Raw genomic sequence first — 13,302 nt, 5'->3', positions numbered from 1 at the left:
ATATTTTTCATGCAATGATAGAAAGAAAAAGTTCACCATCAGGAAGACAGATCAATGAAATGTTTGTAAAGATGCATTTCCGCCAAGAATGGGGAAGAAGTTCAGTCTTTACTTAAAAGCTCTTACTTTTCCTTTGTCTGGTTTCTACTTCATCTTTCCAGTTTTATGGGCAAAATAGTAAAAGGAAAAATGGAGGAGGCAGAATTAAAGAAAAGGGAAAAACACATGTGCATCACAATTTTTGAAGACATAAATATCGTTTCCAAACTGTAAGACAAAATGTATTTGCCAGAGGACCCCCTGCACAGAAGACCAGAGCGGGCACAGAGCCGGAGTGCAGCAACATCCAGGATGGCAGAGCTGAGAGGGATGTCACCTAACAGGCTCAGGCACTACTGACGGTAACATTGCGGCAGTATGTGGGCCAGCGTGGGCCAGACGTTCAAGGTGACTCAGGAGTCCCCAGGAGACTTCACAGCCCAGGGTTTGCATAAACTGAAGGACCCTGCATTGCTTCAGGGCTCAAACGTGGCTGCACACACTGCTCCCCATCCCTACACACACCTTCATTTCCACTGCAGGAAAACTTGGGCTTGAAAGTGATAAGGGAAGGATCCTACGAATCAGCAGGACCCTGGTCTGGGCAATAAGAGTGCACAAACCAGAGGAGATCTGCAGGGTGCAACCGTCCTGCAGTTGAGGCTCTCCCAACTAAGCTCATGCCACTGAAGCATCCCGACTTTGGGATAAAAGCTAGCACCGATATGCATACATCAATCGCATCTTCTGACTGCTCTGTGGACATTCTTGGGGAGACAGTCTTCATGCCTACGTGAGATAAAACATCCACCACCCCTGAAAACATGTGTGCTTTGTCTGCTGAGGTAGAGCTGGAGGGACTCTGGACAGACATGCCAGAGTGGGTCAACACAAATGCACGTATAAGATGGGCACATCAGCCCAAATGGCTGACAGGACAGCAAAGTATTTCAGTGCCATTCCTAGCTCAGTGACATCTAGAGGTAGTTCAGTTATTGATTAGCTTTTGGTGCTACACAATGAGAGGAGCAGATTCTGCCTTATCAGGCCTCAAGCAGGGCTTGGACCCAAAGAGCTGGGAAGATACCAGGTGATGGCTTTCCTTCTTCTCCAGGTCAAAGGGTGGAGGAGGACCATACCTGTGCTGTAAGGTCTCCCGTTGAACATGGAGTGCGCAGTTCATTTGCGTTTCAGCTTCCCTGACGTTCAGTACATACAGACTTGCTCTCATACCAGGAGCACAGCGATAACAGGCCACAACACCTCACAGACATGTAGTATTACACTTTACTGTCCACTTTTAAGGGCTATGCATACCTGCATTAAAGCACATGCACTTTCTTCACCTGACATTTAAAGAAAAGAATGAAGACTGACAATGGATGAAATAAGGCAACCTACATAAAAAAGGCAAGGGGGTGAGGATTTCTTTTCCCCCATATTACATATATTTCCTGTGATCAAAACCACCTGCTGTAATTCAGAAATCTTTAAAGGTGGTTAGGTTTCTTTATTTAGTCAGACCATGCCTGCATTTTCATTTAAGAAGGCTGATGCTGACCAGATCCCAGCTCACCTTCCTGACAGTGGTCTTACTGCAGCATGGCAGCCCCTGCCTGGTTTTGCTGCGGAATGCGTGTTTTTCCCCCACAATTTAGTTGCTGTGCAGACTGGCCTCTAGGAAGGGTACAGGACCCGCACAACTACATGGCCACCTCTAAATGAGCCAGAAAGGCTGATGAGTAGTATGAAGCCACACAGCACTGGCCAAGTTGCATTTGCAAGATGTATATTTTGGTAGCTTCATCAGATAAACTTGTTTTCACATCTTTGTGTCAAATCCATCTGGTCTCTTATTCTTGGGAGAAAAGGATGCAATCATCCCTTGTTCATCAAAACTGTTGTGTATCAGGCTAGCCAACCGGGAGCTGAATGGACTTGCTGAATCTGAAATCACTCCTGATGCATGGCTGCGGCCCTTCAGCAGCCTGCAAGGTACGCATGGCTGTGCATGGATGTATGGGAAGAGAGAGATGTGCTTCCTGCCCTGGCTTGGCTTCTCTCCTTTTTATGGAAGCTGGGTTTGAGCTGACAGGTCATGAACCCACTCCCACAAACCGCTGAGCGAGGTGCAAAGGCATGTCACATCAGCCAGCTCCGAGGTGGGCTGCAGTTTCTCCCAGTCCCTTCAAGCCAGTCTGATGCAATCGCCCGTCTCTCTCTTCTCTGCCCTCACCTCCACACGCCCTGCACTGGAGATGCAGACAGAGCCCCCCCCGTTGCATAAGGTACAGCTGATTTGATACGGCAGCATAACTCAGTGGGACCGAGGCAAAATCAAGAAAAACCCAGGAGCTGCAACAGATCAGAAATTGAAGCAGAACTCAGCGTCCTGCTCTACCTATCTTCCTGGTATGAGTTTAAAGATGCTGTTATTATTCAACTTGCTAATGCAGTCTTTGAGTGCAGGACCCAGTAACACGGTCTTAAACATCACCTTTAAGAGACACAGGCCTTATCTCACTTATTTCTTTTTATTGCATGGATAAGGTAGAGGCACAGCCAGAATACAGGCAGAAAAAAAAGCTGCTATGTTGCTAGGAAACTAATTCAGGAAACACCGCAGATACTTACAGGGTAAGGTTGAACAACAGTAAGGAGGATTGATTCTTTGCAGCTTCTATAAAAAGAAAAAAAAAGTAAAATCAAGTAAAGATTCATACTTCTATACACTACAGATAACCAGCTTTTCTTTTTAATGGAGTGAACTGCAGTAATAGGGCAAAAATGTTTATTAAAATCACATAGCAGAGAATTACAGAGATGAGTAATATGCCAAAAAATGTTTTTTCCAATCTAACAAATTGAATTGACTTAACTTTACAAGTTTATACTATGAAATACTTGCTTCATCAGAGAAACCTGCATGCTGCAATAATTGTTTTCTCCAGGAAGAATGGAATAACATTTGATTAATCCTATCAGTACAGCATCTATAGACTACATGTTTCTTTTGCCTACTTTACAAATGTAGCTCTTGTACATTTAGTGCCAAATTTGTCTGAAGACAACAGTGTTTTCAAAACAAAAATGAGGACAAAATTTATCCCCCATTTCTTCTCTAGCTCACCTTTTTAAATGGGTGGAAAAAGATTAATATTTGGTGAATACCCCAGTTAGAGTTTTTAGGTTTTTACAAGATTGCTAAAGAAAGCTTCTTCAAAATTAAAATGCTCTTATTTAGGATGAAACTAGTAAATGGAAAACAAGCTCTAAAAAAAAATCCCAACTGATTTACAGGATAAAGAGAAGCAATTATTAGGAATCTTGATATGATCAAGTGGTCTAGACAAATGACAAATGTATATTTTAACTATTGGTGGGCAGTTGGTGGTGGTGGATCATGGGGAAAAAGGGTGAAGTGGAAGAAGGAAGAGAAGCCAATCACAGTCAATATCTATTGCATTACATTGTTGGTCAGATGGCTGCTGAGGGCAATATTAGCTAAGAAAAGATCAGTTGCAATTTTGTTGAGATGGAGTTGATTTTCTGTTGGTTTTACTACTTTCAAACACAATTAATCGTTTATTTACCTGATTTATTGCCTGGCTAACTGAAGTGCAACTGATTTGGCATGCCAGGCCTGTTCAGCAGAACTAGCTAAAATAAATCACACTGTATTGGTCTTATACAGTGTCAACTTATATGCATATTTCACACCACTGACACCCAACTTAAAAAGCCAAAAATCAAAGAAAATAGAGGAGAGATTGAAGGCCCAGTCAGAAAATTCGTCTGGAAAGTCAGACTATACTTGATGAAGCCAACACATCTCTAAAGGCCAACTGGGATAGCAAATTCTACTTCTGTCAAAGCCATCAGTCACGCAAAGGGCAAGGTCTGACCAAATACCCCCTAACTAAAGAAAAAATTGTTAAGCTTCGATTTTTACTCCTCTTATTAGATATTTGTATCATTGCACTAAAAGAGTATAGGTAGACTTTTCAAAAGGAGGGATTGAAGACTTCGGTCACTTTTCTGTGCTTCGAACAACTGAAATAAAATTAAGTTAGAAAGCTAAAAAAATTAATGAGGAGCTACATGTGGTGAAAATTAAATATTCTGCCACAAAACAGCATAATTTAATCCGCTTTAGATATAATTATAACTACTTTAAGGAATTTCCCACAATTATTTTTCATTTCAATAAAACATGTTCCAAAGTTAAACTCCAGAAATTATTTATTCAATCATGAAACAGCCTTTATTTACAGTGTTCATATTTCTGAAAATTTACAGTTCATTTTTAAGGTCTGTAAGCTACAGGTTTGGAAATCTCCACAATTATTCTTTATTATTCTCCATTGTTTCTTGAAGAGTTTATAGCTTATAATTTAAAAAAAAAGCAACCTCCATTCTGTTTTGGCTAACAATACGATTCCCTCTACTTTTTTGCTCTTCTGCCTACCACATTTTTGGGAATCTGAAAGTGCATGATAAGAAATGTAATTTATTTCAAAAATCTCAAAGTCATATCTATACTATGCACATCTATCCAATTTGTCACTCCTTTATTAATCTAGGCATATGAGTAGACAGAAAAGCCCACAGAGTTGTTAGCTATGGGATAAACTGCAGCCCTGGGATAACTACTCCATGCCCAACTGACCTCTTCAATTACTTTCAACCTACTTTCAACCAACCTTTCTCATGAAACATAAGATTACAACCACCCCTGCCTCCTGCGGTCCAGCTACCTTGGAGTGGCCTTTAAAAAAGAAAATTGGCTTTTCCTGAAAGTGTTTTTCAGTTCTTCATTATTCTTGGATTAAACCTCTCCAAGTGCCAATGTAGGTGAGATTCATCCTAGACTAACAAGAGCTTTTTTAAACCAAAAGGTCACCAGTGCTAAGATTTATTTTGAGGACAAGACTTTCTTACAGGATAATCACTTGCATAGGAGGGATGCTAGACCTCAGAGCAGTCTTTGAACATTTGAGGCTATAATAAGGTCATTTGGAGTATCTGGACCCAAGCATGTTACACATAGACAAAGCAGGTGTCAAGCACCACATACAGTCCCCTCATCATTACAGAAAACATCTTCTATAAAACACATGCTACGTACAAAACACAGCACAGTTACAAGAGACATAAATATTTAATCAGCAGCTTTTTGATCTGCAGTACTCACTCATAACTCCACCGCTCATTTTAAAACCTTCTCAACTCATGATGACAAAACTCCATACCACAGCACATCACTTCTACTGCCAATACTCTTAGCAAATCCTATATATCTAAATGATAACCTTTGCACAGCACTGGAGACTGACAATTGTACCATGTATCATATATATCACAGTAAGGGAAAAACAATGGAATCACTGACCATGTACTGTGATCTATAAGTTTTATAGCTCAAATGTATGTGTACATATGTATGTCCATGTGTGACAGCAGAACATACAAACAGTTTAGATTAGATTACATAAACTAGGTATGTCACCACACTTAAACGTGAAACAACTTCTGAAAGATAGTAGCGAAGGCTAAAAAAACAATTGCAGTCTTACTTTCCCCCTGAAATGTCTTTCCTTCTTTAAGAATGTGACTAAAGTAAAAAGAAAAAAAAGAGTATGTATTACAGATATTTTATTACCTTTCATACTTATTTAACCACAACCTCATTATTTCTGTTTTAAACCTACATACTCCTTTAGAGTCACTCAAGACCAAACATCTGCAACTCCAAGTTTGGACCACAGCTGCAGACTTTTTGGGTGCTCTGCCATCTTACCATCTGACACCAACACCACAATAAAATATCATCATGTTTCTTTCATTTCCTGACATTAGAATCAAGTGGTGAGAACAAGGCTAAAATCTAAAAACTGCAATGGGAATTTCAGTGATTAGTCTCTTTGTCCTTCCCCATGCCCTGTGTGGTGATTATATTTGTCCGTTCTCCCTACTCCTTACAGCTACTTAGGCTGTAACAAGGAGAGAATATAGAAGGTTCGAGAACCAAATTACAGCGCATTATAAAGGTTAAAGTTGTATTACGAAGTATCACACATCTCGGGCTACATGAGGCGTTAACATTCAGCTACAATGCCAGCCATTGGCTTTGTCTGTGAACTAGTGGCTGGCAATTACTGTCTCTCTTCTGCTTCCTTCTAGCTGGAAGAGAGGAAGAGATGCAGGGGCAGACGAGGGACGTGGGGGGACTTCCAGTACGTGAGACCTGGAATAAGTGTCTGTGTTCTTCGTATGCATCCTACAGCAAATATAGCATATGACTAAAGAGAAAGAATATATGTTTCCTGCACTCACTCTTAAGAATTGAGCATGGAAAAATTTTGTTTACGCTAATTTAAAAGCTCTTAGCAATTTTACATACTAGAAGAGTACTAGGTTTCTCCCACAGAGAAGATGAATGAATTAGGAATTGACATATAATAAATAATATAATTTACAGGGAATGCAATTAAGAAAAATATTTCTCCTAATCACAACTTACCTGTTTCACTCACACTGAACAACAAATTCTGAAACTCTTGTTTTTAGATGCTTTGTTCTCTGCTATTTCAGGATCCTCTGTTTCACTTTGGGTCTCACTATTGATGAGAAAGGTCTGAATTTCACAATTACGGAGTGTGATGCCATGATTTGCAGTATGTCTCACACTACATTTTTGAAGTAAGGAAACAGAAATCAGTGGGTCAAAAACTAACTACAAAATGTAACAAGTTACCTCAAATGCCCTGTTCAAAGCTAAGGAAAGTGGAACTCAACTTCAAATTCTAGCATCTAGGCTAGAGAATAATCATTCAACATTTGAATGTCTCTCATTACTATGAAGATTAAGGGAGCAATAACGAACAAAGTGTTTGCAAAGTCACTCTATTGTAGTACATTTCGAAATATTTCAAAAGGATCATTTTGATTTGAGCTGTATATACATTTTTACATAAAACCTGTTCTACAGTAGTTATCTTCACCTAGGGAAGCTTCAAATTTCACTTCTCCAGACTTTCATCATGAGCAACAGTTCCTGTGGAAAAGAACAATTTCCCCCAGAGATACACCTAGATTTATTTCCAAGGCCAGAGACATCTTCTGGAGGGACCTCGGTGGGACAGAGTAGACCCATCTTAACCCCGTGTTGACTCATCCTTCGCTGTTATCATGCAGACCCCCAAAGTGTGCCTCCAGGTCCTGCAATGATGCCAATCTGCCTGAGTGGACTAGGGGAACCTTCACAAGCTAGTGAACAAACTCAGCATTCATTGACACCCATGAAACAATCCAGAGGGACAGGGAGAGAGGCTTTAAGATTATGCCTTTCCCCAAGGCTATCTTTGTCACAGGAGAAGCAGCGCTGTGCAAACATGAACACACAAGCTAAAAGGCCAGGCAGTCCAGCTCCTCTTCTGCACTGGAGAACTCCTCCAGCATGAGCCATGCTGTGTGGGGCTCTTCCCCTCCATTTCCAAAGGCAACACTGCAGCATACAAACTACAGGCAACATTTCCATGACTCAGTAGCTTCTAACTGAGAAGTACAATAGATTAAACTAGGCTGGAAGCCATGCTACTGTGGGCAGATGGCTTCTGGCCTCTTGATTACATCTACCCATAGATGAATGCTGTTTTAGCAGCATGTGAAGAATCTGACCTCTCCAAGCCTAGGAGGAGGATATTTTCCAGACAATTTTTAGGGAAACACAGAAAAATATACGTTCTCAAGAGGTTGCCAATACATGGCACAAGAACTGCTTGAAGGGTGGCAGTTGGATTTCAGTCTCTGCCTGTCCAGCTGGCTGCACCAACCTCTGACCTCCAGGAAGTCTCTCTGAAGAACCTGTAGGCAGCTAGATATGGGCTATTCTGCCATCACGCTATGCAGGCAAGGTAGGGTATGCCACACATGGCATTACTTCCCCAACTCCATCTCAGAAGACAGTTGCAAGAGCGCAGCAGGCAAGAAATGTAGCAAGAGACTCATGAAATAAGGTACACTACCACAAAGGTGAGGTGTGGGGTCCCAGTTTGGGGAGGAGGAGTAAGGTTGCATGGTCTATGGATAGAGGAGATGGGACATGAGGCCAAGGTCTTGGGGGCAGACAAATGAGGAACAACCTAAGAGATGAATGGGGGCATCAGGTTACATGCTGTTCTTTCCTGGGATGACAGAGCACAGAACACAAAGAACATGGTGTTCAAGTCTTATTTTTGGAGATAGGAAGGGCGTGTTGGAATCCCTGGTATCAGAAGGCAGAGGGATCACACTCATGTTTGGAAAGCTGGTGGCTACTTCTTCCACTACTGTTACTGGTATTACCTGTCCTTAGCCTCACTGCCAATACAGTGAAATACTCTTGACATTCAAGCAACTTCAACTTGTAAACTCCTGAACCCCACAGTTTCATTTGAATAGCCCTGCTGCTTCACAAGGTCCTTAAAATTTAAGTCTGCCATTAAATATATGAGGACTTGCACCGACAGAAGCAACCTGTCCAAGAATCTGGGAATTTTACAGGATTCCTGTTCAAATGTCTGAGTCCTAAAAACTGTGCAAGTAATGGATGCTTGAAATGACCACTGCCACATAAAGTATAAAAGATATAAGCACAGGATTATTACTGCGCTGCAGGCTCAAACAGCAGCAGAAACACAGCTGAGAGAAAAGATACTCTGATTTGAACATAAATAACTTCAATAATAGCATACAGAAAATTACTGTCAAAGCAAATTGCGTTTTATATAAATGTTCATCTTTCTTTTAAAGGTCTGGCATGGTGTGAAAGTCAATCTTTAAAATTGTCACAGTCTGAAGCTGGCACTAATTGGAACTCTTGTTGGCAGTCTCCGTAAGGGGCCAAGAAGCAAGCATGTCTGCAGGCTGAATTATGCTCGCTTCCTCCCATAGAAGCGGTCCCTTCAGATCAGGGCTGTGGCACACTGGCAGGCTTTCATACAGGAGATGCCATTTCAGATGCCTCTGCAGTAAAGCCTTTGAGAATAAAAAAGCCTCCCGTTCTCTAAGGCTGTCCATCTGTCAAGATTTCACATGTACCAAATTCACTCTGTTTTCTCCTTTATTACCGCTGTGGCCAGGTGAGCCCTATAAAGAAGTTGTTCTTGAAATTTAGTGCTTTATGAAGACCTATACTTACCTCTAGTCAAAATAATGCTCCTCTCCACAAATACCCAAAGTTGTCCAGTTGCTTATATTCTCAACTATAATGCTTTGAGTTACCAAAATCTTAGTCAAACAGTAAATACCTGTGCACACTGTACAAGAATGCCTTGGTAAGGCTGCTTGAATATCAACAGCAACGTTAGGCTGCTATCTAACTGCTGAGCAATGTTACCTGCAATCCTCTACCAGACAGTGTCTTACCAGCGCCGTCTTACTACATCGGCCTTCAATTAGTTCTGGAGTGCAACTCTGAATATCAGCAATATGCAGAAAACTCTACATTGACTGGGCCGCCTTCCTTAGGCAATCATCTTCCTGCTTACACAGATTCATGACGGTCTCCCTCAGCCCCTAACAGAACTTGGGGTTAAACCTCAAGACAGACTAGAGGACGTATAAGGAGTTACTAATACTGGAGTTGTCTACTCCCTCAGAATCAGTATTTGCTCATTTTGGCCAGTGTAAAAACTGAGAGCCAGATGGGCATGCATGTATATCTGATGGACTGAGACTTTCACCAAGTCCGACTATTAGCACGCTACTGCCACATGATCACAGCATAAATTACTTCACGCTGCATGAAGATGCCATACTGCCAAGGAGAAAAATGTAGCGCTTACTCCCCTATTAATGAATTGTTCAGCTGTCCTCTTCTAATTAGACTTTCTGCACATTAGTTTTAAAGGATCAAAGGCAGATAAAGCAGGATAATATTGGTCTCTCAGGTCACTCATCCAGGCCAACGTTTCAGTGCTAGTTTTCCTGTCATTAACTGCCAAAGCCTCAGAAGCTCTGAGGAAAAGTTAATTCTCAAAGTGTAATGAACAAAGCACAATATAAGCCAGCCCCAAGATGTCTATTGATGAGACATCTTTAGGAATGGTGCTAAGGAGCTACTATACAATACTATCAAAATAAAATATTTACAGAACAGGGTGGTCTCACCATGGAAAGGGCAGTTCCATTACCCTGAAAATTTCTCATCCTTATTTGTCAGACTAAGTTGTTTCCATCAGACTGCAATGACTTTTAAATGGCATTTCTGTGGGCATTTTGAGCGAGCCCTTTCAGACAGGGTTTCCAAGTGAGCTAAGTGCAATTCTGTTTTCCCAGTCTGCAGTTGCCCATGTGCAGAAGCCGGCAGGCACGCAATGGCTGCCCACTGCACACACTACTCAGGTATGTTAAACCCATGCCATTAACTTGGGATCACTTATCTTTTGCACTAACATACTTACTGAGGACGTCCAGGAACTTGGACTGTACTGAAACACCAAGGTTGCAGAACAAAATGCACAACATGGCAAATTCTAACTATTCCACAAAATCCAACCCAACACTGACATGAAAGATTATGCTTTGAAACAGTGGCGTGAACCAATTCTCTGGTGCAGCCACCAGAGACCTAGCAATGATTACAAAAATCTATTCTGATTACTCTGTCATTTCTTAACTTCAACTTTCAAAAATGGAGCCATCACGGCTTTGTTACAGTTGCATACATGGTCACAGCAAAATTGAAAAATGCTAAATGTAATTGCAACATTCTTCTAATTTTCTAAATTTTTTGTAAATACATCTGGATGTTCCAACTGGATTCAGAGTTCATTTACCTGGGAGAGGGAAAGAAAAGGACTAAAACACCTTGAGTGCTTTTCTGTACCGGTCCCAGATGTTCCTCTACATTATCTGAATCAGATTAAGAGAGGCTTTTTTGTGCTCCACTGAATTTTCAGCAGTTGCTTAGACATACAGATGCAGTCACATAGTCATTTGAATTTTTACCTCAATAGTGGAAACAGACAAAATAATGAAGCTTAAAGGACTCAAGGACATGGTGAGGTAACTTTCCAAACCCTGAAAACTGGTGTTATTCCATTCACTTATCTTGGTTGAAAAGAAAGATTAACAATACGATCTAGCAATTAAAAAGGATGTTTCAAGAGCAAATGTAACTCTAATGAAGCCCTGTTGGTGTCTTTCTTTTTTTTTTTTTTTCTCCTTTCAAAGAGACACAATGTAAATTTTCACTTAGGAAAGAAAGACTCTCTCTAATGGTTTATTTTTAATGTCTGTTTTTGCTGACACTGTATTTCAAAGTAACAATCATCCCTCTACTTAATAATTTTTTTTCTCTAGTCTGGCTGCAGCAGACCTCTCATGCCCCATTGGAAGCGAAAGTTTTGATTTCATCAGTGCTGGGCTACTTCTTTTCATTATAAGTGGCAGAGCAGCATGCTTAAGATGAGGACATCTTGACAACAGGGGAAAAAAAAAAAAGAGAAATAGTAATTCTTTGAATAGTCACACAGTATCAGGGAAAAAATCAGTAGCAAAAGACCAACAGCTACAGTCATGGTTTGACAATACACTAAATCAGGCTTCCAGTACTGAATCTGTGGCTGCGTGCTACACAGCTCTGGAGCAGTATGTGAACAGTGTCTATCAGTACCAGCATGCTCAGAAACGTCAATAAAGCAGATTTTATACAGGATCAGGTATTGTCTCTCCTTCAGCAAATGGCACAAAATTAGCAAGGAAGCCAACAAAAACTTCATGGCATGCCTTTGGCTAATTTCACAGAAATGTAATGCTGCGCCCAGGCTGTAATCAGTTTAAAACTGCACTGGTGATTGAACAAGCAAAGTGCAGCATGAAACCAAAGCTGGACTGACGAGTGACTGCTTATGGCCACAATGACATAAAAGGATGTAAAGGGAAGCGTGCTTGCTCTGATGGTCACAGCATCTTCTGGCAGCAGGCAAACTGACACTGCTGCTTCTGACAATGAAACCCTGCCTCCAGCAGAGCTCTTCTTTGCCTACCAAGTCTTGACAACAGTTAGGCAGTTGATATACCGATATTAATATAATGCAAATATTGCTTCATTAGTGCTTCTACTCTCCCAGCAGTCTCCCCCTACTCTGATTTTTGTCATAGGTGGACATACTTTGGAGAGAGAGCAGACTTACTGTATATGCTGTGCAGCATTTTGCACAGTGAGGTTTGGTCAATCTAGATAGTATGGCAGCTAAGAGATCAATAAAAAGAGTAAACCAATAAAATGCATTATCCAATGCCAAACACTGTGAATAAATAATTATGACAATGAATTAAAATAAACACTGGTATAAACTTGTTGTTCCTTGCTAAGAAACAAGGAAATCACGTACTCTAAAATCACATTTCAAATTGGAAATAAGGAAGTGAAATAAAAGATAGTTGAAGATGTCAGAAACTGTAGAGGAGTGACACCTGTATCAGTAAAATTGCAAAAGAGATCTATGGGAGTTACATATTAAAGAGGAGGAAGGATCACTAAAAATGAGAAAATCTTAAAGATATTTTTATTATGTGACAAATTAACCATAATCTTTTATGATCAGAACTTCATTTTCATTTGTACTGAAGCAATAGAAATCACTACAGGTGCTATTCATAATCTGTATGGCACTGGCATTTTCACTTTCAGGTTAGGGCACTGTGTATGTAGTAATGAAAGGCCAGTCGTTCACATACATCCTTCATTCCTGCATCTATTCAATTTTTTCTTTTCCTTAATGTTTTTCAAAAAGCAGAACGTCAGATAAATTTTGCCGATTAAATGTTAAATGCTTTAGGAGCATCTTGTTTTAGAAAGTTGTCTGATTTTTTATTAATAATGTATAACATTCACATAGGGCTATTTTGTGTCAGAACTCTTTCACAGACATTATCTTAGCTCTAAGTAAACCAGCCAATAAAGAAAAAGAAATTAAGAAGAGGAAGATGCATTCAGAAATGAGATAAAGCTCTTGAATTCTGAAGCAAATTGTATTTGCAAGCACTATATTATATACTGTTCTCAGTTCAATATTATTTGCTTTATTATTGTTCCTTAAGAAAAACGCATTCATTCAGCGAGTAAATGGTATTTTTCTTTCTGATGTCTGAACACTACGATTTTTGCTTTTAAGTCTTATCTGCTTTTTTGGAACCAGACTATCTGATCCAATCTGAGAGCATCTCTATTCTTTGTTATGGAACACATTGCTGTTACTATGTTTCAAATAATTA

The 13,302-nt window shown here is 40.3% G+C and overlaps 1 protein-coding gene across 1 annotated transcript in view; it reads right to left on the bottom strand.

Moving 5' to 3' along the window:
• The window catches only part of FRMPD4 (FERM and PDZ domain containing 4), a 115,765-nt gene that overhangs the window by 27,785 nt on the left and 74,678 nt on the right, over window positions 1-13,302 (bottom strand). The window contains 1 exon segment of the mRNA XM_059821685.1: window positions 2,674-2,719. Within this exon segment, the coding sequence (XP_059677668.1) occupies window positions 2,674-2,719 (46 nt within the window).

The sequence above is a fragment of the Gavia stellata genome, chromosome 1 (genome assembly GCF_030936135.1).
Source record: "Gavia stellata isolate bGavSte3 chromosome 1, bGavSte3.hap2, whole genome shotgun sequence".
NCBI lineage: Eukaryota > Metazoa > Chordata > Aves > Gaviiformes > Gaviidae > Gavia > Gavia stellata.
This window is presented reverse-complemented; position numbering and strand designations above follow the sequence as displayed.